The sequence below is a fragment of the Stegostoma tigrinum genome, unplaced genomic scaffold (genome assembly GCF_030684315.1).
Source record: "Stegostoma tigrinum isolate sSteTig4 unplaced genomic scaffold, sSteTig4.hap1 scaffold_104, whole genome shotgun sequence".
NCBI classification, from domain to species: Eukaryota; Metazoa; Chordata; class Chondrichthyes; order Orectolobiformes; family Stegostomatidae; genus Stegostoma; species Stegostoma tigrinum.
The window spans coordinates 816340-843820 of NW_026728056.1; the positions used below are offsets into that span (position 1 = coordinate 816340).

General features: G+C 45.9%; 1 protein-coding gene across 4 annotated transcripts; it reads left to right on the forward strand.

The window, feature by feature from the left end:
- The first annotated feature begins 252 nt into the window (after window positions 1-252).
- Window positions 253-23253, forward strand: LOC132207578 (utrophin-like). Of its 4 annotated transcripts, XR_009443592.1 has the most exons (4): window positions 8525-8597; window positions 14389-14657; window positions 19391-20614; window positions 20724-23253. XR_009443592.1 is itself a non-coding variant. In XM_059643534.1 (3 exons), the coding sequence occupies exons 1-3, from the start codon at window positions 6657-6659 to the stop codon at window positions 19535-19537; spliced, it is 459 nt and encodes a 152-aa protein (XP_059499517.1). In that variant the 5' UTR covers window positions 6642-6656; the 3' UTR covers window positions 19538-23253. The 4 variants fall into 4 exon arrangements, 2 of the variants coding, with proteins under 2 accessions (XP_059499517.1, XP_059499516.1); XR_009443593.1 differs by lacking the exon at window positions 8525-8597 and adding an exon at window positions 253-412 and having other exon boundaries at window positions 19391-23253; XM_059643534.1 differs by lacking the exon at window positions 8525-8597 and adding an exon at window positions 6642-6699 and having other exon boundaries at window positions 19391-23253.
- The last annotated feature ends 4228 nt before the right edge of the window (window positions 23254-27481 follow it).

The following is a 27481-nucleotide window of genomic DNA, read 5'->3' on the forward strand; positions in this document are numbered from 1 at the left end:
AGGTGTGATGAGACTGAGCCTTCATACAATTGCAAGATGTTGAAAATTTGCCATTATTTATGAAAACAGTGATAAATTTCCATGATCAACATTTCTGTTACACTGCAATGATTGTCCCGTGGCATGTAAAATCAGAAAGATACGATAAAATGAGACTGGGTCATATGCAGGGAGAATGTTTGCCTTTCATGTTTATAGAAGTAGTGAAATATTTCCATGAATCTCAGAGTCACTTTTCCGTTCATCGAAGGACACAATCATCGCCTTGGAAGCTTCATCACGATGCTAGTTTGCATTTCTGAAGAGGGAAGAAGAAATCAATATGCAAATTCAATTCCATGGTTTTGGAAGTCCCATTGAGAACACGATTCATTTGCGCCGGCATAATGCTCTGACCGAGAAAGAATTGAAGGTGAGTTTGTAGTTTGGAAGATCGCAGCAATTTATGCATCAACTTCTTCATCGATAACGTTCCATTGCTTTCAAACTGCATTTTCCACTCTGCGAGATAATAACTGTTAGAACAAGCAACAGGATGGGTAGGTGGTCTATGGGGAATGCAATGTTACAAAACCCAATCCATTCAACAACATATTTCAGATATGTCAACAAATTAAATATTCCAGCACAGGATAAAACAAGGAAGATGAGAGTGAGGAGGCAATAGTTCTGATGACTTAAGAACAGAAATTTACCTTTCTCCATTCGAGCAAAAAAGCAGGCACACAAATAAATAATCATCTAACAATGCACGTGTGCAACGGAGGCTACAGGGGGAGTAAAAATGCCGAATTGTTGTCATGCGTGTTGCTGAAAGGGTGATTGAAACAGATTCTGTGGTAAATTTGAAGAAATACAGATAATGCATCTCAGGATGTTGGAGAAGGAACATTTATGGACTGAGGCAAATTGTATTGCCCTTTTCAGGAGTTATTAGGTTCATAATGAATTGAAAGACTTTCTTCCGTGCTGAAAGCTTTAGTTTAGTTGCAGCTGGATCGCAATTTCTGTTCGTGGTAGTATTTAGCAAACTGTTAAAAGTGAATGTCACTGCACAGAATTCCAAACATGACTCCAATCAGTAGAGAAAATATCTAAGGGGTATGATGAGTTGTATCCTCTCATGTTGAACAATGCAGCGACAGCTACAATGGAGGCACTGATGATAATCTTCCAAGAATCCTTAGATTGTGGAAAATTCTCAGAGGATTGAAAGATTGTGAACATAACACCATTATTACAAAGATACTTCGACAAAATAGTAAGGCAGTATTGCCAATTTAGGTGAACCTGGGTAGATGTTCATGCCGGCAATGAAAGATGAAATAACAGGGTACTGAGTGTGCTATAACATCCTACAGAGTTAACATCCTTTTATAAAGGGGAAATAATACTTGACAAACTTGCTACAGTGCTTTGAGAAGGAAACAAACATTACTGACGAAGGACCACCAGTTGATGTTGTACATTGAGATTTCAACAAAGCATTTGATAAGGTACAGCTCATAAGGTGTCTCAAAAGAAAAGAGCCCATGTGTTCCAGGGCAGTATGTTCGGATGGACAGAGGACTGCATCGTAAATAGAAGTAGAGTCGTAGCAGCGGGATGGTAACTTAGAAGTCGTGTACGGCCACAGAGTGAATGCTGCATAGGCCGAACACCTCATGTTGACTGGGTTGATTTCGGAAATGGCGGAGGGGATTGCTATGCTTAAGAATGTTGGGCGGGCTGGGACGACATTCATTGGAGTTTATAAGATTGAAACAAATCTTATTTTTTCAACATTTAAGATGCTTAAGAGGCTTGATGGTGTATATCTGTAGAGATTACTCCCATTTGTGAAAGATTTTACGACCAGAGGCCACATTTTCAAATTGGTTGCCTATTAATTTAGGGGAAGAATTACTTCTTTCAGGTTGTAGCAATCTATTGAACACTTTCGCAGAAAAGGTTTTAGAGGTAATGCCATTAATTATATGCTCGGCTGAGATGGCCAGGTTAATTTTTAAATCCAGGAACAACGACAATGAGAAAAGGGTAGTCTTTACAGTGGAAGATACTTCAAGGATCCCCTTATTACTACAGAATACAGGGAGGAATTAAACACATCACTACCACACCATCAGTACCATGAGAGAAATAGCAGTAGACAATCTGATGGAGTAAAAGCAGATTAGACTCTTTGCCGTGATGGTTGACTTTCTAAGATTCTAAACAATGAGCTTCAGAGTCGGTGTATGCATTGATTGTAATTTCCCAAAAAGTTTTAGATTCGAGAGAAGCATCTGAGGGCTGGAAAAATGCTGATGTGACATCCCTATTTAAAAAGGAGAGAGGCAAAAAGAAGATAACTACAACCGAACCATCCTAACATCTATTGTTGGAAATATGTGGCAATCAGCGATGAAGAAAATAGTAGCAGGACATTTGGAAAGTCATAATCTAATCAAACAGAATCACCATAGCCTGATGAAAGAGAAATTATGTCTGGCTAATTGTTTTGGTTTTTGGAGGCAGTTTTGGAAGGAGAATTAATGGAGGAAAGCCAGTAAATGTGTTGTGTTTGGACTTGGAGAAAGCATTTGAGAATGTACTCAAAAGTAATAAGCTGAGAGCTGAGGTTTTGAAGGTCGTGTATTGCTAGGGATCAGTATGCTTTGCATGTTCTGGAAGGAGAGATCGCATCTAGAGTGAATGTATATTTTGGTGGCAATGTCTGTGCAGAGTGTAAGAGGTGCCATTTGCTTGTTTTTTTTTGCCTGTTAGTTCATAAGCATTTTATTTTGAAACAGGGTAAATTGAAGCCAGAATCAGGGACCCAGAGGGTGAACCAGGCTCATTGTTTGGTGATAGCTAGTGGCTTAAGAATCTATTATCGGGAACTTTGAGATTGAAACTAAGTCGGAGAAATATTTACAGGCTACAAACTAAAAGACCAGAATGTTTTTAAATCAAATTAAGATCGAAGTAATTGAAATGGAGATGCCAGGCCAGACGATGATTTATACCTACGTGACGGGGGAGTGGTCATACCCCATACTCCAGCTCAGGGTTGATGAACTAGAACCTCAGTTTTGACCAATCAACAAATCATGCGGGGGAGAGTTACCAGGGAATGCTGTGCTTCAGGAGGCAGTCAAACACCTTAGATTAACTAGCTGAAACTCGGTCAGTGGCCAGGGACGTGAGAGTGTGACAAAGAACAGGGCAGGTGGAAGGATCCAGGATGTAGTGCAGATGGAACCTTGGCCTTTGATCTTATCTAACAGCTTTGAGATTCTTTCTTCGTGTGTGGATGAGAGTGCAGGGTATCGGGAAGATGAGTAAGCTGACTGTAGCACTGTGGTACAGGGGGGACATTCAGGAGGGGATAAAAAGTGTAATGTAGTTATAATCAGAGGTAGTATAGTTTGGGGAATGAACACTGTTCGTTGTGATGAGGATCGAGAGTCTCGAAAGTAGTGTTGCCTGCCTGGTGCCCAGGTTCAGGATATTCCATCTCGACTACAAAGGAACTTGCTGTGGGAGGAGTAGAAATCCAGCTATCGTGGTCCACACAGGTACCATTGATATGGAAGAAAGAGGAAAGAGGTTCTGCTGAGGGATTATGAGCGCTGAGGTGAGAAAGCAGAACCAGAAATGTAGTAATCTCTGCATTCTTATCTGAGCAATTTGGCACAGTGTGAAGAAAATTCAAGATGTAAATGCATTGTTCAAATGGTGGCATGGCAGAAATGTGTTTGAATTCATGGGACATTGGCATGGGTATGGGGAAGGAGGGAGTTGTTCTGGTGGCATAGGCTCGACAAGCATCATATGGGGACAAGTATCCTGGCAAAAGACAGAGCTAGGTCTCGGGGGTAGAGCGTTAAAATAAAAAGTGTGGAGCGGGTGAGTTCAGTTGCATGGAAAATTATGGAAAAAGTTAGAAGCTGGTAAGTGCTTAGCAAAGTTTCCAGAGCAAGTCATAGGACCAAAAGTATGGAAATGGTCAGGACTCTGACTTCAGGTGCAGCAGATAAGAACGGTGGCCGAAAATGGCGGACTGAGGATCTTGTATTTAATTGCAGGGAGTGTATGAAACAAAGTGAATGAGTTTGTGGTGCAGATTGATCGCTCTGGGTATCACAGAGACATTGTTGTTGGGAACTAAATATCCAATGATTCATGTCCTATAGAAAGAACAGGCAAATGGTCAGAGATAACCAAATGTGGAGCTGGATGAACACAGCAGGCCAAGCAGCATCTCAGGAGCGCAAAAGCTGACGTTTCGGGCCGAGACCCTTATACTTCAGTAAACGTCAGCATTTGTGCTCCTGAGATGCTGCTTGGCCTGCTGTGTTCATACAGCTCCACACTTTGTTAAAGTGGATTCTCCAGCATCTGCTGTTCCCATGAGCACTGATAAAAATGGACAGAGATAACAGGGTTGGCTTGTCGGTAAGAAATGAGGTAGCGCTGAAGGAACCACAGGTCTTGAGCTTGTTTACTCATGACTTTGAGGAAAGGGGTGAATGTACTGTGGCGAAATTTGGAGTTGACTCAAAAATATTTAGAAAGACAAGGCATGACAGAGAAACAGAGATTTACCAGGATGTTAGATAATGAAATGTGAGGCTGGATGAACACAGCAGGCCCAGCAGCATCTGAGTAGCACAAAAGCTGACGTTTCGGGCCTGGACCCTTCATCAGAGAGGGGGATGGGGTGAGGGTTCTGGAATAAATAGAGAGAGACGGGGAGGCGGACCGAAGGTGGAAAAGTCCCTCTTCCACACCTACACAGGCCCCGAACCCCACCTCATCCCCCGTTACATTGATGACTGTATCGGCGCCGCCTCTTACTCCCCAGAGGAGCTCGAACGGTTCATCCACTTCACCAACACCTTCCACCCCAACCTTCAGTTCACGTGGGCCATCTCCAGCACATCCCTCACCTTCCTGGACTTCTCAGTCTCCATCTCAGGCAACCAGCTTGTAACTGATGTCCATTTCAAGCCCACCGACTCCCACAGCTACCTGGAATACACCTCCTCCCACCCACCCTCCTGCAAAAATTCCATCCCCTATTCCCAATGCCTCCGCCGCTTCTGCTCCCGCGATGAGGCATTCCACTCCCGCACATCCCAGATGTCCAAGTTCTTCAAGGACCGCAACTTACCCCCACAGTGGTCGAGAACGCCCTTGACCGCGTCTCCCGCATTTCCCGCAACACATCCCTCACACCCCGCCCCCGCCACAACCGCCCCAAGAGGATCCCCCTCGTTTTCACACACCACCCCACCAACCTCCGGATACAACGCATCATCCTCCGACACTTGCGCCATCTACAATCTGACCCCACCACCCAAGACATTTTTCCATCCCCACCCCTGTCTGCTTTCCGGAGAGACCACTCTCTCCGTGACTCCCTTGTTCGCTCCACGCTGCCCTCCAACCCCACCACACACGGCACCTTCCCCTGCAACCGCAGGAAATGCTACACTTGCCCCCACACTTCCTCCCTCACCCCTATCCCAGGCCCCAAGATGACATTCCACATTGGCAGATGTGCAGGTGAACCTCTGCTTAATGTGGTATACTGCATCCACTGTACCCGGTGTGGCTTCCTCTACATGGGGGAAACCAAGCGGCGGCTTGGAGACCGCTTTGCAGAACACCTCCGCTCAGTCCGCAACAGTTCGTCCCCTCCCCCCACTGCACCACACAACCAGCCCAGCTCTTCCCTTCCACCCACTGCATCCCAAAACCAGTGCAACCTGTCTCTGCCTCCCTGACCTGTTCTTCCTCTCACCCATCCCTTCCTCCCACCCCAAGCCGCACCCCCATCTACCTACTAACCTCATCCCACCTCCTTGACCTGTCTGTCTTCCCTGGACTGACCTATCCCTTCCCTACCTCCCCACCTATGCTCTCTCCACCTATCTTCTTTTCTCTCCATCTTGGGTCCGCCTCCCCCTCTCTCCCTATTTATTCCAGAACCCTCACCCCATCCCCCTCTCTGATGAAGGGTCCAGGCCCGAAACGTCAGCTTTTGTGCTCCTGAGATGCTGCTTGGCCTGCTGTGTTCATCCAGCCTCACATTTTGTTATCTTGGATTCTCCAGCATCTGCAGTTCCCATTATCTCAAAATAAAGATGCACCAGTTTACAAATGAGATAAGAAGGAATTTCTTCTTTCAGAGCGCTGAGTGTCTTTGGAACTCCTGACCAATAGATATCTATGATGGAAAAGTCCGAAAGCACGCATAGGACTGAGATAAATGCATTCTTGGCAAGTTTTGGGGGTTCAAGGGTAACGGTGAAAGGACAGCAAAGTGGGTATGCAGAGTGTGACATGAACCATTATCCTATTGGATGGAGGATCAGGTCAAAGGACCTATTTCTATTGGCCATGTCGTCTTAAACGATGATATTTGGTAACTCGAAGGACAAGAACGAGAGGTAAATGGGGACCCAGCAGCAGGGTGTTCCTATTCAAGCTACTGATGATCCTGAAACTGAAATATATCTCAGTTCCTTCATGGTTAAAATCATGAAACTGACTTCCTAACAGGATTGTGAATCTAGTTACACAAAATTGACTGCAGTGTTTCAAGAAGCTAGCTCATCCTGACTTTCTCGAGGGCAACTAGGCCCAGTGCTGTCAACATTTCGGAAATGAATTCAAAGATGATGCGTTACATTTCTAGAACGAGCCAAGGTACATTAACTTGATGTTGCAGGCAGTTTTGGTGGTCTGTCAAGACTTGAAACGATCTCTAACCCAGGCTATGCTGTTTCAAAAAATTCAAGTCATTGGGCTGCAGCATTGAGCTGATTCCAATCGGTTGTGGAGCGTTCTTTTACTCTAGGATTTGAAATATAATGTCCTGGCTGCTGCAGCAATGCGTTGTGAGTGTGTGTTGCATTTTAATTTGAATGGAAGAGTTTTAAAAACAAAAGCCTGCCTTCACAGGCAAATTCCAAGTTCTGAAGCATTTTCAATAATTTTCGATTTAATAACGATGGCCCAATTAGTGTTCCAAAAACAGAGTTCTATGATTTAGTTAACAGAATTCAATTATGCGAGTAGAGAGAAGGTGGTGGGAGCTTAGTACTTGAACAGCTGTTGCCGATGTGCTGTGGGTACTCTCAATGTCATGACAGAGCGAAATGCAGGGTTGTCACACGGGAATCCTATCTTACTTTTGCCCTTGTCCCTCTAAATGGAAGTGGTCGTGAGTTGGAAAATGCTGTTGATGGATTTTGGTGAATTCCCTCGCCTTGTGTGTAGTTCGCAAGTGCACCCCCTCGTGTGTGTTCAGATTAATTTCCATTTGCCACACAAATCAATCTGACCGGCCTGTTTTCATCACCCTGCAATCCTGGGCTCTCCTCATCACAAGTTACCATCTCAGCGATTTTCATATGTTTCACAAACTTAGTGATCACCCCTTGAAACATTTAAGTCTAAATCATTCTGATATAGCACAGCAGTGAGCGCTCGAACAATAATCCCTCGAGAGCCTCACTGGACACAGACTTTCAGTCACGAAACATGGATCAACCATAACCTTCTGCTTCCTGCCAACTCAGCCCATTCTGAATCCAACTTACCAAATAAAGTCAGAGTCATCGAGCTGTAGAATATGGAAATGGACCCTTTGGTCCAACTTGTCCATGTCAACCAGATATCCTAACTAATCCAGTCCCATTTTCCTGCGTTTGCGACACAGCCATCTGAACCCCCCTCATTATATCCCCTTCCAGATGCCTCACAAATGTTGTAATTTTCCCAGCCTCCACCACTCCCTCGGAGAATCAAGTGTGGAGCTGGATGAACACAGCAGGCCAAGCAGCATCTTAGGAGCACAAAAGCTGACGTTTCGAGTGGAGACCCTTCATCAGAAAAGGGGAATAGGGAGAGGGTTCTGAAATAAATAGGGAGCGAGGGGGAGGCGGATCGAAGACGGTCAGAGGAGAAGATCGGTGGGGAGGAGACACGCGACTTAAAAAGGCCGGGATGGAAACTGTAGACGAGAGTATAGGTGGGGAGGTAGGGAGCAGATAAGTCAGCCCGGGGGGGGGGACGGACAGGTCAAGAGGGCAGGATGAGTTTAGTACGTCGGAAATGGAGGTGGGTCTTGAGGTGGGAGGAGGGGATAGGTTAGAGGAAGAACAGTTTAGGGAGGCGGGGACGAACTGGGCTGGTTTTGGGATGCAGTGGGGGGAGAGGAGATTTTCAAGCTTGTGAAATCCACATTGATACCATTGAGCTGCAGGGTTCCCAAGCGGAATATGAGTTGCTGTTCCTGCAACCTTCGGGTGGCATCATTTGTGGCACTGCAGGAGGCCCATGTTCAGTTTGGTTATGACTTTTGAGGAATGGATGGTCCCTTGGAGATTGAAATTGGACAAAGATTTCAGGATTTTTTCATGTTCTTGTCTTTCTGTTGCGCCCCTCGGAAAAAAGCAATGAAAGTGCCGTTAATTTTTTTGCATGACGAGCTGCTGCATACTAACCGGTCTCACACCATTAACATCACCTTGTCCTTGTGGATATGGATAAAGTTCTCAAAGCTGACAGAAGATTGAAACCTCTTGGATTATGTGACGATGGTACGTTTCCTTGCGTTTAAAAAAAAATGCTTGCAGCTTAATGAGCATAATATAGAGCACAGTGGCTCTGGTTAACACTGCTGTGTCAATTCCACCCTTTGGTGACTTTCTGTGTGGAGTTTGCACATTCTCCATGTGCCTGCATGGGTTTTCTCCGGGTGCTCGAGTTTCCTCCCACAGTCAAAAGATGTGCAAGGTCGGTGGATTGGCCATGCTAAATTTCCCAAGGTGTTCAGTGATGTGTCGGTTAGGTGAGTTATAGGTGGATGGGTCTGGGTGGGATGCTGTGAGGGGCAGTGTGGACATGTTGGGCTGACGGACCTGTTTCCACACAGTATGGATTCTCTGATTCATGATTCTATAATTTTACTGAGCGCAAAGGTACAATATTAACTCGTCATATTTGTCTCACCTCTTTACATATTGACAAGAAAGCTTTCATGTCAGTTTCTATGCATTTGCAACTTGTCTGCTGTCTCTAACAAGGCTGACTATATCTCCTTCTCTGATGCACATCTCCTGTCCCCTGACACTGAGAGGTGACACTTGCTTTTCATTCAGTACAATCAATAAAACAATAGCCTCCATATCAGATCCAGCGGCTTCTCTTAACGCACAGACGCTGTTCTTTTTTTCCTCCAGGTATTGACCACTCATCATTTCTAATTCCTCATGTCATCTCTCTCTCATGCTCCCTCTCTCTCTCAGTCTTTATCTCTCCTCTCCCTGTTCTCCCCCATCACTTCACTCACAGGCACAAACAGAAGTTGACAGTCACACGATGTTGCACATGCATATCCTGTCCCTCATGCACAAACACACTACACACACAAAAAAAAAAGTCAGGAACACAGTCTCTCACAAACACACTCTGTCACATTCTCACTCATTCATAGTCCATACCGCCACACAGTCGTACACGGTCTTGCACACATTCTGTGGCACACTTGCATGCACTGTCGCAGGATCTTTTGCCAATGCTGTTACTCTCAAGTACACACACACTACCACAAATCTCTCCCTCACACACTTACACTTGCAAATTCGCTTGCTGTCAAGCTCACTCACTCTTAGAGACACTCTCACTCCCTCATGCATGCTGTAACACTTCCCTTCTTGTGCTAACTCTCTTTCACACACTCTTGAGCACAGTCACTGGCACACACATTCTGTCATGCGCACACTCACGCTTTCATGCACTGTCTTTGCACTCTTGAACACAATCATACACTCACCTCTCTCTTGCACACAGTCAATTTGATTTGAGTCGTCATTGTCACATGTGCCCAAGTACAGTGACAAGTTTTCTTCTGCATGCAGTATAGACAGATCATACCATACAAGGCGCATTAGTGAAATGGAACATAGCGACAGCTGCAGAGAAGATGCACAGAGAGCGAGATCAAAATTAGATTTAAACTTTTCAGTGTCCTATTCAGATGTCGAATAACAGCGGTGAAGAAGCTGTTCTTGAATCTTTTCACACATGTATACAAACTTGTTGACACCTTCCCTTCAGAAAAAGGGAGAAGAGAGTGTAATTGGCGGGTGAGAAGGGCCTTTGATTATGTCAGTTTCTTTCCCGAGGCAGCAGGAAGTAAAGGTGGAATCAACGAATGGAAGGCTGGTTTGCATGATGGACTATGCTGTGTTCATGACTCTGTAGTTTCTTGTGGTCTTAGGAAGAGCTGTTGCCAAACCATGCCGTGACATGCATCCAGATAGGATGCTTTCTCTGGTACATAAATGAAAGTTGACCTTGTGGACACACCGAATTACCTTAGCCTGCTGGGGAAATAGAGACATTGGTGTGCGCTTTTGCCCATTGTGACGATCTGGGTGGACCAGGAGAGATTGTTGGTGATCGACACTCTCAACTATCTCCACCTCAGCAACATCTCTCTCACTGCCTGATGCAGGCGCTCACACACTCACATTCTGTCACCTATTCTGTCTGTCTGTCTCTCCCTCTCTCCCTCATCGCCCAGCTCTCTCTCTCTCTCTCTCTCGCTGTCTCTCTCTCTCTCTCTCTCTCTCTCTCTCTCGCTGTCTCTCTCTCTCTCTCGCGCTCTCTCTGCCTCTCTCGCGCTCTCTGTCTCTCTCGCGCTCTCTCTGTCTCTCTCGCGCTCTCTCTGTCTCTCTCGCGCTCTCTCTGTCTCTCTCTCTCTCTCTCTCTCTCTCTGTCTCCACCCACCCACCCCCACCCCCCCGCCACCCCCCAGCAACCCCTCTGGCTTTGTCTCTCTCTCTCTTTCTCTCTCTCCCACACACACCCACTATTTTCTCAGTCTTCCATGGTATCTGAATTGTTGGAAGAATTAACTTAGACTGAGCGTGGATTTTCTCCCAATATAGTTATGACAAAGCAGAACCAATTCTGCCTGGAAGAAGAAAGGCAGGAGCATAATAATTAGGGATTGTTTTGCTAGAGGAACCGTGCTGTGATATGCATCCAGATAGGATGCTTTCTGTGGTACATCAGTGAAAGTTGCCCTTGTGGACACATGGAATTGCCTTCGCCTCCTGGGAAGTAGAGACAACGGTGTGCTTTTTTGCCCATTGCGATGATCTGGATGGACCAGTGAACTAATCTAAGCCCATCCCCCCGACACGATCCCATTATCATCCATATGCTTATCCAAGGACTGTTGAAATGCCCCTAATGTGGCTGAGCTAACTGCATTGGCAGGCAGGGGGTTCCACATCCTTACCACTCTCTGAGTAAAGAACCTGCCTCTGATATCTATCTCAAATCTATTATCCCTCACTGTTTCGCTGTGCCCCCTCATACAAGCTGATGTCATCATCCTCGGAAAAAGACCCTCACTGTCCACCCGATCTCATCCACTTGTCATCTTGTATGTCTCTATTAAATCCCCTCTGAACCACCTTCTCTCCAATGAGTACAGACCCAAGTCCCTCAGCCTTTCTTCAGAAGACCTTCGCTCCAGACCAGGCAACATCTCCTCTGCACCTTTTCCAATGCTTCCGCATCCTTCCTGTAATGGGGCGACCAGAACTGTACGCAATATTCCAAATGAGACCGCACCAGCTTTTTGGACAGTTGCAGCATGACATCACAGCTCTGGATCTCAATCCCTCTGCCAATAAAACCTAAAAGACCTAAGCCTTCTTCACAGCACTATCAACCTGGATGGCAATTTTCAGGGATCGACATAGATGGACACCCTCTGCACAGCAACACAACCAAGAATCTTTCCATTGACCCAATATTCTGCCTTCTTATTATTCATCCCAAAGTGAATCACCTCACATTTATCCGCATTGAACTCCATCTGCCACCTTTCCGCCCAATTCAGCAGTTCATCCAAAGTCTACCGGTAACCTGCAACATTCTTTCACATTGTCCACCACTCCACTGACTTTAGTGTCAGCTGCAAACTTACTAACCCATCTACCAATGCCTCCGTCCAAGTCACTTATGAAAATGACAAACAGCAGTGATCCCAAAATAGATCCTTGAGACACATCACTAGGAACCAGACTCCAGGCTGAATATTTTCTATCAAGCACCACTGGTTGCCGCCTTAGCCAAAGCCAGTTTCTAATCCAACCTGCTAAATCTCCCTCAATCCCATGTCTCCATGTTTTCTCCAATAGCCTACCATGTGGAACCTTATCGAAGGCTTTACTGAAGTCCACGTACACCACGTCAACTGCCCGACCCTCATCCACATGCTTGGTCACCTTCCAAAATTACTCAATGACGCTTGTGAGACACGACCTGCCCTTGACAAATCCATGTTGACTATCTCCCATCAAATTGGTGCTTGCTCGATGATTATAAATCCTATCTCTTATAATCCTTTCCAAAACATTTCCTACAACAGACGTAAGGCTCACTGGGTTTGTAATTACCTGGGGCATCTCTACTGCCCTTCTTGAACAAGGACTCAACATGTGCAACCCTCCAGCCTTCTGGTACTAAACCTGTAGACAATGAGGACTCAAAGATCAAGGCCCAAGGCTCCGCCGCCTGTTCCGTAGCCTCCCAGAGAATCTGAAAGTTTCGAAGGATGATGCGTTGTATCCGGAGGTTGGTGGGGTGGTACGTCAGGACGAGGGAGACTTTGTTTTGGTTGTTGTTGCGGGGTGGGGTGAGAGGGATTTGTTGCAGGAAATGTTGGAGACACGGTCGAGGGCGTTATCAACCACAGAGCGGGGCAAGTTGTGGTCCTTGAAAAATGAGGACATCTGAGATATACAGGAATAGAATACCTCATCCTGGGAGTGCAGATGCAGAGGCAAAGGAATGGGGAATAGGGGATGAATTGTTGCGGGAATATGGTGGGAGGAGGTGTATTCTTGGTAGCTGTGGGAATTGGTGGAGTTGAAATGGATATTTGTTTCTCAGTGGTTGGAAATAGAGAGGTCCAGGATGGAGAGAGAGGTATCAGAGATTGTCCAGGTGAACTTCAAGTTCGGGAGGAAGGTGTTGGTGAACTGTTCGAGCCCCTTGTGGCAACATGAGCGGTGCCGATCCGGTCATCGATGTAACGGAGGAAGAGGTGAGGTTGAGGGCCAGTGTAGGTACGGAAGAGGGAGCGTTCCATGTAACCTCCAAAGAGGCAGGCATCGCTTGGGCCCATGTGGCTACCCTGGCCACCCCGTTTGTCTGTTGGAAGTGGGAGGAATTGAAAGAGAAACTGTTGAGGGTTGTTCAAGGACCGGAACTTCCCCCTCCTCAGTGGTCAAAAACGCCCTCGACCGTGTCACCCGCATTTCCCACACCTCATCCCTCACACTCGCTCCCCATAATAACTACCAAAACAGTGCCCTCCTCGCCCTCGCGTACCACCCCACCAACCTCCGGATTCAATGCCTCGTCCTCCGACCCTTCTGCCATCTGCAATCCGACCCCACCACCAAAGACGTTTTTCCCACCACCCTCAGGTGACTCCCTGATCCGCTGCACACTCCCCTCGGCTGCATCCAAAACCAGCCCACCTATCCCATCCTGCAACCTCAAACCCCACCCCCATTTCCTACCTCCTAACCTCTTCCCGCCCCCGAGACCTGTTCGTCCTCCCCGGACTGACCTATCCCCTCCCTACCTCCCCACCTACACTCACCTCGACTGGCTCCATCCCCACATCTTTAAGTTGTCTGTCTCCTCTCCACCTAACTTCTCCTCTATCCATCTTTGATCCGCCTCCCCCTCTCTCGCTATTTATTTCAGAACTCTCTCCCCCTCCCCCTTTTCTGATGAAAGGTCTCGGCCCAACATGTCAGTTTTGGTGCACCTAAGATGCTGCTTGGCCTGCTGTGTTCATCCAGCTGCGCACTTTGGTATCTCTACATCTCTTAACAACCTCATTAAGTGAGTTCTAGAGAGAACTGTGCAGGGTAGACTTTGGGTTTATCATTCTAACTTGCCAGTCCTGAAAGATGAAAGTTGGTTTGTGTTGGATGTTTGTCTCATAGCTACGAAAGATACACTGAAAGGATTTTTCAAATCTTTTGTTGAGAATTGTACCCATTTAGTCAGTAATCCTTTTCCTTTTTTAAAGCTTCCTTGGTAGTGACAAATTTCAAATATCTGCGGAATTTTATTTGGCTTTGTATTGGTTCTCTGTGATTATCTGTTAATGACTCGACGACCTGCTAGCTGATTACAGAATTTATCATTGATGTGCTTCAGTCTTATAATATATATCCCAATTTCAGGAGAAAGTCCAGAGAGACCTTTTAAAGGAAAGGGGTTTCGAAAGAAAATCTATCGATCAAAATCATGAATAGTTGATAAATTATTTGCATTTCATATTTCCAGAACCTACCCCGGAAGAGAGAGCCCAGAGAATTGCCAAAGCTGTCCGCAAACAGTCAACAGAAGTGAAGGAAAATTGGGAGCAATTGAAAACCCGTGCAAGCAACTGGCAGAAACAGGTGGAAAAGGCGTTGGAGAAACTTCAAGAACTGCAGAAAGCTCTGGATGATCTTGAGGCTCATGTGATAACAGCTGAGGGGGTCCACACTGATTGGCAACCTGTGGGTGACCTGCTTATTGACTCATTGCAGGATCACATTGATAAAACCACAGTAAGTGCAATTACATTACACTTCACTTATGAACAGATGTAACCACAATGTTGTATGGAGACGATCAGTAATATGAGTACTTCAGTAATATTGATTGAATGGTTGTTAACTTAATTTGCAAATTAAAACTTAGTTGAGCATGCCTTCTGATGATATCACAACATGAATATCAGTATAATTGAGGATTTTATTAGTCAGTGACATCAGCTGAGTTATCTGCTTGTTGCCATGTTATCAGGGTTAAAGGCTTTCATTAACAGGGGGATTGAGTTTAAGAGTCGTGAGATCTTGTTGCAGCTCTATAAAACTTTGGTTAGACCGCACTTGGAATACTGCGTCCAGTTCTGGGCGCCCTATTATAGGAAAGATGTGGATGCTTTGGAGAGGGTTCAGAGGAGGTTTACCAGGATGCTGCCTGGACTGGAGGGCTTATCTTATGAAGAGAGGTTGACTGAGCTCGGTCTCTTTTCATTGGAGAAAAGGAGGAGGAGAGGGGACCTAATTGAGGTATACAAGATAATGAGAGGCATAGATAGAGTCGATAGCCAGAGACTATTTCCCAGGGCAGAAATGGCTAGCACGAGGGGTCATAGTTTTAAGCTGGTTGGTGGAAAGTATAGAGGGGATGTCAGAGGCAGGTTCTTTACGCAGAGAGTTGTGAGAGCATGGAATGCGTTGCCAGCAGCAGTTGTGGAAGCAAGGTCATTGGGGTCATTTAAGAGACTGCTGGACATGCATATGGTCACAGAAATTTGAGGGTGCATCCATGAGGATCAATGGTCGGCACAACATTGTGGGCTGAAGGGCCTGTTCTGTGCTGTACTGTTCTATGTTCTATGTTCTATGTTCTATGTTCTATGTAAAGTCTTAGCACGCCATTTGGCGACTCCTTGGAGAGAGACAACTGGTTATGATTTAACCTGAAGATGACCACGCCTCAGTCAAGTAGAGCGGTTGAGGCGAAGACCCTTTGTGGTAAGCTCACTGGTATGGCAATTGAGCCCTCTCTGCAGGGCATCAGTCTGCATCAAAAACCAACCGTTCAGCCAACTGAATTTGAATAGAGTTTAGGATTGGAGAGCAATCCATGCAATTATTTTTTTTAATGAATGTTTCTCACTGAGACTCTCTCACTGGCAAACTTTTTAAAAGCCAGCTCAGCCATACAGGCGAGATCAGTTCCTGATCTCAGCTGAATTTTTTGACCTGGGGTGGGTCTGCGTTCGGAGTTCAGTGATTGGAATGAATTCTCATTAAGTTAGCGAGAGGGATACTGCACGTGAATAGATCGATGTTTTGAGCAGAGGACGAGATATGAGCAAAAGTTTAATTGATGTGGAAGACCAGCCACAATCATCATTGACGGTGGAGCAGGCTCGAGCGTCCATGCAACATTGTGCTGCCGCTATTTGACTTGTTCTGTGGAAAGGAAGGAAAATGGTCAAAGTGTCAAAAATGATGAAGACCACATCATTCTACAACCTCAAAATTTGATTGTGTTCAGCATATTATCACTCCTGGTACCCCTAAATCCTGGTCTATCATCTCAGCAGCTCGACTCTGCCCATAAGCTGGTTACTTGTGACATTTTTGAGGGATCTTCCCAAGTCTGAAAATCATTTTTGTTTTTGTCGAATCAGAGTTGGCCAGTGTGGAAGGAGGTCGTTTGGCATATCATAGCTCTTTGAAGTAACTCCCCAATTCGTCCCCCTCTGCTTGGCAATGACTTCAACCACTTATAAAATCTCTTTAATGGAGGGAAACTTTGAAGGCGTCTGAAAGGAGTATTCACGATCCCAGAATACAACTGAGCCTTATCAAGTTCTTAGTTTTGACGATCAAGAGCTTGATGAAAGAGGATTGTTTTAAAAAGTGCCTTAAAAGAGGAAACGTACAGAGGCTAAGATGTGTAGGAAGTTAACGAGTTTTGAGAGGATTTGTTGCTTGGGTTGAGGTTCTGGATGTGAGTTTGCTCGCTGAAGGTGCAGGAAGTCTCTTGTTGGGTTTGAAGCCGACACAATTAAATGTTTGGCAACTAGTAGTGGGCCGTTTGAAATCAAGAGTGGGCAAGAGGACATAATTAGACGAGTGCAGATATCCTGAAGTATGGTTGGACTGGTGGAGATTACCAAAATAGCCAGAGGCATAGCCAAGGAAGGATTTGTAAACAAAAATGAGAATTTAATAAAATTACCGTTAATAGTGTCAGTCAGGTAGAAAGTACAGAGAATAGGATTTGGTTCAAGGTGAGACTCGGGCAGTGGAGTTTTAGACGACGTCAAGTTTTCAATGGGCAAATGTGGGACTCCAACAGGGAATGCATTGGAATTGTCAGGTCCAGAAGTGAAGTAGTTCCAGATGAAGGTTTCACTGCTAATGAGCCAAGACAAGAGACAGGTAGGCAGGATTGAAAAGGTGTAAAGAGACAGCTTGAGGGATTGCATGAATGTGTTGTTGGACGTTCATCATGGGATAAACAAGATGCCAAGGTTGTGCTGAGACAAGCGTAATATTACATTGTTGCCAAGGCGGAGTAATGCAATCAGTAGGTAGTGAATAGAGATTGGTGTGGGGACCACAAAGTAGTCTTCCCAGTTTTAAATTGTTATCTCTACATAGTTGCGCAACTTTATGTTCTGTTCAAAAGGCATTACTGACAAGGAAACAGAAGTTAGCCATTTGTTTCCTTGTCAATATATCTTGATTTTTCCACCATCTTCTCCAATTATTAACACAACATGTGCACTGTACGAACTGAACCGTTCAAACCTTAAAAGGAAATGTTAAAATTGTGGAATATAAAGTTAAATTTATTTCATTGAAAATTTAAATAAATTACATGAAGGTTTGACCAAGACTGCAAGGAATTAGATGGAACACCAGATGAATAAAACAAGCAGTGGTAAGGTGGTATTAGCTGGATGTTCCTGAAGAAAGAGAACACAGCCAACCTTTCTTCCATAAGGGGGATTAATTGTGTGGTGTCAGACACAGTCGATTCAATCATTCCTTCTGTCTTTACTGTCTGACTATACTATGGTTGTAATATTTCCTTTTTTAAATGCTCAAGGTTAGACATACTTCACTTGACATTCTCATTTTATAAATTTTAAGAAGTTGACTTATTGTCAAGTCACGGTAGGATTGAAAACACATTCTATAACTGTTTGAAGTCAGAAGTCACATAACACCAGCTTGTCGTCCAACAGGTTCATTTGAAATCACACAAGCTTTTGGAGTGCAGCCCCTTCATCAGGTGCAGTTAGTGAGGTGACCACAGAGAGAGAGAGCTTATAAGCAGAGAGATCAAAAGATCATAGAATTGGCGTGAGTGGAGTGTCAGATAATAACTCTATACAGGTGACCAAGAGTGTTAGAGGCAAGTAAAGCGTTTATAAAGTCCATGTCAGTGCTGTGTTGTCATGATAATCAGGCAGCGCAACAGGAATGTACAAAAGGTGACATCTCAGGTCAGACTCTGACTTGTAGTTTAGAGGCTTGTGTTCAGAATCTGTCTTAGAGTTTTCACCTTTATTTCAAAAGCAAGAATTTATAAGATACCACACTGACTGTAACTACAAGTTGTGTGTTTCTTCAACAAAATATCTGCAAACAAACAAACATCCTGGATGAAGACTTATTATCTGACACTCCACTCACACCAGTTGTATGATGTTTTGATCTGTCTGCTTATCAATTGTGTGACTGTGTGTTTTCCTCCCTGACCGCACCTGATGAAGGGACTGCACTCCGAAAGCTTGTGTGATTTCAAATAAACCTGTCAGATTATAACCTGATGTCATGTGAGCTCTGACTTTGTCCATCCTCGTCCAACACCAGCACCTCCACATTATAACTGTTTGGAACCAAGTCAGTGCAACAGGCATATGTTGAACATTTGACTTCGGAAGAATGCCTAGTGCTGAAAAATTCATTAATAACAAAGGATTTCTTCATTGTGCCATCTATCGTAACATGCTGCGTCTCACAGTCATAATGAAAGGATGGCCACTTCAATTTAGCAGGGCCAAGAACAGTTATGGACATTTTTAGCATGGGAGGAGGCCATTCAACCTATTTTATCTGTCCCAGCTCTCTCCCAGCACAAGAAAATTAATCCTTCTCTCGAACTCATTCCACATATTTCACAGAATTGAAATATATAGGTACATATTTAGGAGATTTTAACATCAAGTGAGCAGTTCTTGCACTTCACCTTGTCACTAAAAATGGAAAACGTGACTTACAAAGAGTGGGTCTTTATTTTGCTCTGTTTTGATGATGAAGCAGATGCAAGTCCAAGTGCTGGAACTGGCATCTTGAACTTAGCAACTGTTCAACGTGTATAAAATGAATTCTGTGCGCATCTACTAAAAGCAGTTTTATGGAAGGAAAAGGTACCAAAGAAGATTTGGTGTATTGTGCTTGATGCTATTATACTCCAACCTGTGAAAACAGAACTCTACGACTGTGAGTGTTGAGTTCTGAGAGGTTGCTATCTTGTTTGAATGTACATTGCTAAGCCTAGGCCTATTTTCCCAACAGCAAAATTGGTCATCCAGCAAGAAATAGATATTTCTCACATTTGTTGGCTGTAAGTGTCTGTTTAAAGTTTCCTTATATACAGGTGCTTAACCTGCTTTTACAGTTTGAACATTTATTATGCTAATGAAAATTTTTTGAATGGTTTCACCTCCAGTTTTCCTCTTTATACATATTTGGTATTTTTTCAGGGTAAGGACTATCTGCAAAATCTGAGATTGGGTTTTGAAAGACAGCAGCCTTTGTTTTGGAGAGATAATGGGAACTGCAGATGCTGGAGAATGCGAGATAACACCGTGTGGAACTGGACGAAGACAGCAGGCCAAGCATCATCTTAGGAGCACAAAAGCTGATGTTTCGGGCCGAGAACCACCTTCAGAAAATGGGGAGGGGGTGCGGGTTCTGGATTAAATAGGGAGAGAGGGGGAGGCGGATGGAAGATGGATGGAGGAGAAGGTAGGTGGAGAGGAGAGTATGGGTAGGGAGGCAGGGAGGGGATAGGTCAGTCTGGGGAGGCGGGACAGGTCAAGGGAGCGGGATGAGGGGAAATAGGGGTGCGGCATGAGGTGGGAGGGGGGATGGGTGAGAGGAAGAATAGGTTAGGGAGGCGGGGACGAGCTGGGCTGGTTTCGGGATGCAGTGGGAGGACAGAAGATTTGGAAGCTTGTGAAATCCACACTGATACCATTGGGCTGCAGGGTTCCCAAGCAGAATATGAGTTGCTGTTCCTGCAACCTTCGGGTGGCGTCATTATGGCACTGCAGGAGGCCCAGGTTGGACGTGTCCTCTCAGGAATGGGAGGGGGAGTTGAAATGGTTAGTGACTGGGAGGTGCAGTTGTTTATTGCAAACTGAGCGTAGGTGTTCTGAAAAGCGGTCCCCAAGCCTCTGCATTGTTTCCCCAATGTAGAGGAAGCCACAACGGGGACAGCGGATGTTTTGGATATTTCTTCAGCATTGATTTTCATTCAGAGTTGGTTCGATTTTGCTGAAGCAATAGACATAACTCACTATGACGTAGACAATGTCAGAGTTAATGTTTCGCGTCCTGTGACCCTTCCTCAGATCTCACTCTTCACTGATGCTGCCAGACCTGCTGAGCTTTTCCAGCAACTTCTGCTTTTGTTGCTGATTTACAGTGCCCACAGTTCTTTTGTTTTTTACAACACAGACAAAACTTGATCTCTGCAGGAAGCATGATGCTGCATTCTCCAACTTCCCTGGCCTTTTGTAATATAATATTGTCTTTTTAGGACAGAAGTGGCTTTTTTTTTGTTTTATCTTCTGCACATGCTTTCTATGCAGGTTAAAAGTCTACACCTTTTCAGTTCACTGCAGTGCTGCATAATGAAGACTTGGAACAATTTTTTTTATGAAGTAGAAAATCAGTGTGGTTTGTTTTCCAAAATGTGATGTGTAAGTGCAACACTTAACAGTGTGTTCATCAAACTATTGTTTCCTTTGATCTTTGTGTTGCAGAAATTTCTAGAATCATTTCATATATATTTTTCTTGATATATTTTAGCAGCTTTCCTGGAGCAAGTCTGTTTTCCTTCGGATGAGACGACTTTCAGACATACTCCCTTTATTATGAGATATAATTGGGGTAAAATGAGGAGGATTTTTATTCACTGAGACACACATGACTATATGTTTAAATCATTGGAAAATGCATTCTGTTAGGACTGTCATGTTATCTGGTGTTTGTACCAGGCTTTCCGATTAAATGCAAGTGATTAAGGATGCTAATGATGCCACATGTTATTACAAGAGGAAATGAACTTCCAAGTAAGGATTTTATGCCACATTTATACACAGCATGGACCACGCAGCATGGATGCAGTGACTGAGTGAAATGGGATGCAGTGGCTGTGGGAAATGGGATGCCGTGACGGAGTGAAATGGGATGCCGTGACAGAGTGAAATGGGATGCCGTGACAGAGTGAAATGGGATGCTCACAGCGAATTGCCCCCTCCATCCTGACCCTCTCGCAGCGACCTGACCCGCTCACACTGACTCGCCCCTGCAGTCCTGACCCGCTCACAGTGACGAGCCCCTGCAGTCCTGACCAGCTCACAGCGACTTCTCTCTGCAGTCCTGACCCACTCACAGCGACCTACCCCTCCGTGCTGACCCGCTCAGAGTGAGTTGCCCCTGCAGTCCTGACCCCCCTCACAGTGACCTGCCCCCTCACTCCTGACCCGCTCTGCATTGAGGAAACCAAGCGGAGGCTTGGGGACCGCTTTGCAGAACACCTCCGCTCGGTTCGCAACAAACAACTGCACCTCCCAGTCGCGAACCATTTTAACTCCCCCTCCCATTCCTTAGACGACATGTCCATCATGGGCCTCCTGCAGTGCCACAATAATGCCACCCGAAGGTTGCAAGGACAGCAACTCCTCATCCGCTTGGGAACCCTGCAACCCAATGGTATCAATGTGGACTTCACAAGCTTCAAAATCTCCCCCTCCCCAACTGCATCCCAAAACCAGCCCAGTTCTTCCCCTCCCGCTACTGCATCACAAAACCAGCCCAGCCTGTCTCCACCTCCCTAACCTGTTGTTCCTCTCACCCATCCCTTCCTCCCACCTCAAGCCACACCTCCATTTCCGACCGACCACCTCATCCTGCCTCCTTGACTTGTCCGTCTTCCCTGGACTGACCTATCCCCTCCCTCCCTCCTCACCTGTACTCTCCTCTCTACCTATCTTGTTTTCTCTCCATCTTCGGTCCGCATCCCCCCCTCTCCCTATTTATTCCACTTCCCTCTCCCATCCCCCTCTCTGATGAAGGGTCTAGGCCTGAAATGTCAGCTTTTGTGCTCCTGAGATGCTGCTTGGCCTGCTGTGTTCATCCAGCTCCACACTTTGTTATTTTGGATTCTCCAGCATTTGCCATTATCAGTGGCCTTTCCTCTTTGTCAAAGTTTGTGCAAAAGCAACACGATATGGGGCGGCACGGTGGCTCAGTGATTAGCACTGCAGCTTCACAGCACTGGGGACTCAGGCTCAATTCCAGCCTCAGGCAACTGTTTGTGTGGAATTTGCACCTTGACCCTGTGTCTGCGTGGGTTTCTTCCAGGTGCTCCGGTCTCCTCCCACAGTCCAAAGAGGTGCACGCTAGGTGGATTGGCCATGCTAAATTGCCCATAGTGTTCAGGGGCGTGGGTCTGGGTGGGATGCTCCAAGGTTTGGTGTGCAGTTGTTGGGCCAAAGGGCCTGTTTCCACACTGTAGGGAATCTAAACAATCCTGTTCCCACATCTCCATGTTATAACCCTGCTGAGCACTGCACACAGAGATGTTTGATAACAAAAGGATAACTATAATATTCAAACCCAGTGCTGGAGATGTATTTTAAATACACTGAGGCCAGTGTCGATCTCCAATTCAACTTTTATTTACAAATGAACTGTCTTCAACTTTAGCACTGCCTCATTCAGAGATAGTTGCCAGGGTGTCAGCATCTCTGACCCTCACACGACTTAGCTGTCAGTCAGGGCTCCCTGATTTGGGCTGTTAATGTGGACCAGTCAGGCAACTCATATTCTGTGAGGTTCAACTGGCCGACCTGGTCACAAACCAGTGCGGTGTGTTCATCGAAAATCAAACATGTACTAGAAAGGTACCATTACATACCAGTGCAAAGGAAGGCATGAGGCTAAACTGGGGAGGGAAGGGAACTGCTTATTGGGGGTGGCTCAGAGAGTGGAAGAAAATCGAATGGGAAGAAGACCATTTGAGACTGAGGGAGAGAGATGTAATTGCCTGAATGAGGCATTCCAATTGCGAAATGGATTTTTGTGTGTACACCCTGTTCAGTTTCCCCCATCTTAATCTGTCCTCCTCTTTAAATCATTCGTATCTGAAATTTCTGTATCATTTCCAAATGCTCTGTCTCTAATGTTATGCTGTTGGAATTGTTTGAACTGCAGAGATATCATTTATTTGCACAAATGTGTTCAGTGAAATGAGTTGCATGCTATATATGTATTATTCTTCCTGATTCTATTATACGCATACAAATTAAAGTTAGTTCCACTTTTGAACAACAAACTGCTTTTAGATGTATGATGTATCTCATTTGCCTGCCACTTAGTCTTGTTGATGAGTTGTGTTTCTGTTTTGTGAAGAAATTTGAATGAGCTGGAGCACTAATGGCAATGCCCAATGTGGTGATATTCCAACATTGCAGCTGGAAGGTGGGGCGGGGAGGGGGATGGGTTTCACAAGAACTGTTACAGAGGGAAATGGAGAGACAGGTGATGTCTGTGGCAGCACCGAGACAGTGAGGAGAATGAAATGCAGCCTGAAGGGGAATCTGGCTGCATTCTCCCAGGCACGGGCTGAATGGAAGAGGACAGAAAGGATTCACTCAGAGGAAGAGTAGATGAGACTGGACTGATTATGAAACAGGCAATCATCATTGGCAAGTCACTGATAGGAGGGTGAATCAATCGGGCTCACTTTAAGACTGTTTACAGTTACCATATAGTTCCTGGGAGATGTGTAGATCAGGCCAGGCTCATACAGAAACGCTTCCCGGAGTAATTAACATGTAGACCCCACTGGGAAAGAGTGAGGGGTTGGCCGTCCTGCTACCACTGATGCACTGAAAGCTTGGGGCATAACTGGGACGATGGGGCTGCTGCTGCCGAGGCACAGTCGGAAAGGACCACTGAGATTTTCCTGCTGAAGGTAAATGGGGGTCCATTCAGTCCTCGGACCCTCCCCTTGTCTCACATGTATGTAAATAGTTTTGTTGTATGTCTAAGAGAGGTCTTTGGTTTGTTGGGTGGAGCCAAAGTCCAATGCTTTATTTGTTTATTTGATATGCAGCTGGACAGAAGGCAACTGCAGTTGTGACATTGTACATATACAAAGAGATTTCTTGTGAAAAAGGTGTATTTTTCAAATCAGAAATGTGACTGGGAGGAGTGTGGATGAGCCCAGGCTCACTGTGGGTCTGGTTACGGTCACCATATTGTCACTAAGATGTGTGTATATGAGGCATGGCTGGCTGTGAGACTGTGAAAAATCACTGTAATTAATAGGAGTTTGTTTCTTCAATTATTTGTTGGATGTGTGTGTCACTGACTGGTGACTTCAGCCTTATCTTTTGCACTGATGTGCTGGGCTCTTCCATCATTGAGGATGGGGATATGTGTGGAGTCTTCACGTCCAATCAGTTGTTTAATTGTGCACCACAGTAAATGACGAGTTGTGGCAGGACTGCAGAGCTCAGATTTGATCCATTGATCGTGGGATCACTTTGCTGTATCTATCACTTGCTGGCTATGCTGTTTGGCGGCTTCACCAGGTTTCTTTATTTATTCATTCACAGGACAAGGGCATCATAGAATAGAACCAGAGGATCCCTACAGTGTTTTGGTATTTCCAGGGGGTCCCGGGAGGGGTGGTGTGTCGGTATTTCCAGGGGGTCTCAGGGAGTATGTCAAGATTTACAGTGGGTCGCAGGGAGTTTGCCTGTACAGGGGTCTGGGGCTGTGTGTCAGGATTTGGAGGAGCTCCTGGGGAATGTGTCAGTGTTTAGAGGGGACCCTGGGAAATGTGTCATTATATACAGGGAGCCCCAGGGAGTTTCTCAGTACTGAAAGCGGGGACAAGGAATGTGTCAATATTTGCAGCTGGTCTCGGGGAATATATCAGTATTTACAAAGGGTCCTGGGGAGTGTGGCAGTTTTTTTAGGGGTTCTCTGGGACGGTGCCAGTATTTAAAGGGTGTCTAGGGAATGTGTCAGTATTTAGAGGGCTTCCCGAGGAGTGTGACAGAATTTACAGGGGTCCTGGTGATTGCATCAGTATTTGCAGGGTGTCCCAGGGAGAGTATCGGTAGTTACAGGGGGTGGAGTGTGTCAGTGTTTACGGGAGTTCCGGGCTGTGTATCGGTATTTCCAGGGGGAATGGGGAATGTGTAATTATTTCCAGGGGGTCCTGGGAGTTTATCAGTGTTCACGGGGGTTGCGTGGAATGTGTCAGTGTTTAGGTGAAGTCCCGGGGAATGTGTTCGTGTTTAGAGGGGTCCCTGGGAAATGTGTCCGTATTTACATGCAGCCCCAGGGAGTTTCTCAGTATTTACAGCGGATTCCAGGGAATGTGACAGTAGTTACAGTGTGTCGTGAGGTGTGTGTCGGTATTTACGGGATATCCCAGTATTTGTGGTTAGTTGCGTAGAGTGTGTCTATACGTACAAAGGTCCGGGTATGTGTGTCAGTATACAGAGGAGGCCGAGGGAATTTTTCAGTGTATAAAGCGGGCCCTGGGAAATGTGTCAGCGTTTACAGAGGGTCCCTGGGAGTGTGGTGGCATTTTCAGGGATTCTCAGGTACTATGTCAGTATTTACAGGGAGTCCTGCGGAGCGTGTCAGAATTTCTAGGGGCTCGGTGCATACTGACACACTCCCCTGGAATCCCTGTAAACACTGGCACACTCCCTGGGACCACCTTGAAATACTGTAGCTCTCCCCAACACCCGCTGAAAAAACAAAGTCCACAGGCCCCCCTGTAACGACTGACGCTCTCCCCAAGTCTCCCTGTCAATCTTGACACAATCCCTGAGACGCCCTGTAAATACTGACCCTCCATGGGACCGCCTGTAACTACTGACACACTCCCGGGAGCACCTGTAAATAATTTCAAATTCCCCGGAACACCCTGTAAATACTGACACTCTCACCAAGAGCCCCTGTCAATACTGACACAGTCCCTGAACCCCTGTAGGTCGCGGGAATTTTTCAGTATTTAAAGGGGGCCCCGGGAAATGCGTCAGTCTTTGCAGAGGGTCCCAGGGACTGTCACTATTTTCAGGATTTGCTGAGACTGTGTCAATATTTACAGGGGGTCCCACGGAGTGTGTCAGTTTTACAGGTGATTTCAGGGGCTTTGTCAGTATTTCCAGGGGGTCACACAGATGTGGCAATATTCACAGTGTGTCCCCGGGGACTCTGTTGGTCTTGACAGGGGATTGCCAGGTCGTGTGTCAATATTTACAGGGTGTCACAGGTTGTGTGTGTGTGTCAATATTTACAGGGTGCCCCTGTGTGTGTGTGTCAATATTTACAGGGTGCCCCTGTGTGTGTGTGTGTGTGTGTGTGTGTGTGTGTGTGTGTGTGGGTATTTACAAAGAGTCCCTGGGGCGTGTGTCAGTGTTCATTGTGAGTCCAGGAGAGACTGTGAGTATTTATAGGACGTCCAGGGAGACTGTCAGTCTTTACAGGGGGTCGTCAGGAGTTTGTCAGAGGGTGAACGCTGAGGCAGTGCCTCATTATGCAGCTGTCAGAATTCAGATAGTGTCCCTTGATGAGAGGGTCAGCACTGAGGTATTGCAGCTCTGTGAGCAGGTCAGTTCTTAACCAGTGTCTCGTTGTCAAGTGGTCCGTGCTGAGGCAGTGACAGTATCAGTACTGAGATATTGAAGCGCTGTCTGAGCATCAGGGGTTAGGGAGTGCCTCATTGTCACAGGGTCAAAAATGTGGGAGTGCGTTATTGTCAAAGGGTCAGTGCTGAGAGAGTGCTGCCATTTAAGGGGGACAGAATTAAGGAAGTTGTTCACATTTCAAGGGCCAGTACTGAAATAGTTTTGCACTGGGAGGTCAGTGTGGAGGGAGGGCCTCAGAAGCAGTGGGTCAGTATGACGGTTTCCCTTATTGTCAGGGGGGCAGTTCTGAGGCACTGACCCGTTGTCAGAGGGTCAGTACTGAGGTATTGAAACACTGTCAGAGCATAAGGGCTGAGGTGTTACAGGTCTATGAGAGGTCAGTACTACGGGAGTGCCTCATTATCAGAGGTCCAGTCCTGAGGGAGTGCACAATCGTCAGACTGTCAGTACTGAGGGAATGCCTGATTGTTCAAAGGGTCAGTACACAAGGAATGTCTCAATGTAATGTCTCAATGATTAGAGATGCAGTGCTGAAGGAGTGCCTCATTCTCAGTGTCAGTTCTGAGGCAGGGTCACATTGCTGGAGGGTTGTTCTGACTTAGTGCATTCGTAACAGAGGGTCAATACTGAGGCAGTATCTCATTTTAGGGGCTGAGAATTCATGGGTGCTACATAATTAGGAGGTTAGCCCCGAGGTATTGCAGCTCAGGTGCGGTCATAAGTGAGGGGGGAGTGCAACATTGTCAGGGGTCAATTCTGAGGTGTCAGAAAAAGTCCTCCCAGAAGCATCAGCAGGACTTGACAAAATCTGTACAAGTGAAGCAATGCCTGGCCCGTTAAATAAGAGCAGGTTTGTTGGAGCCTATATAAACGATAGACCTCAGT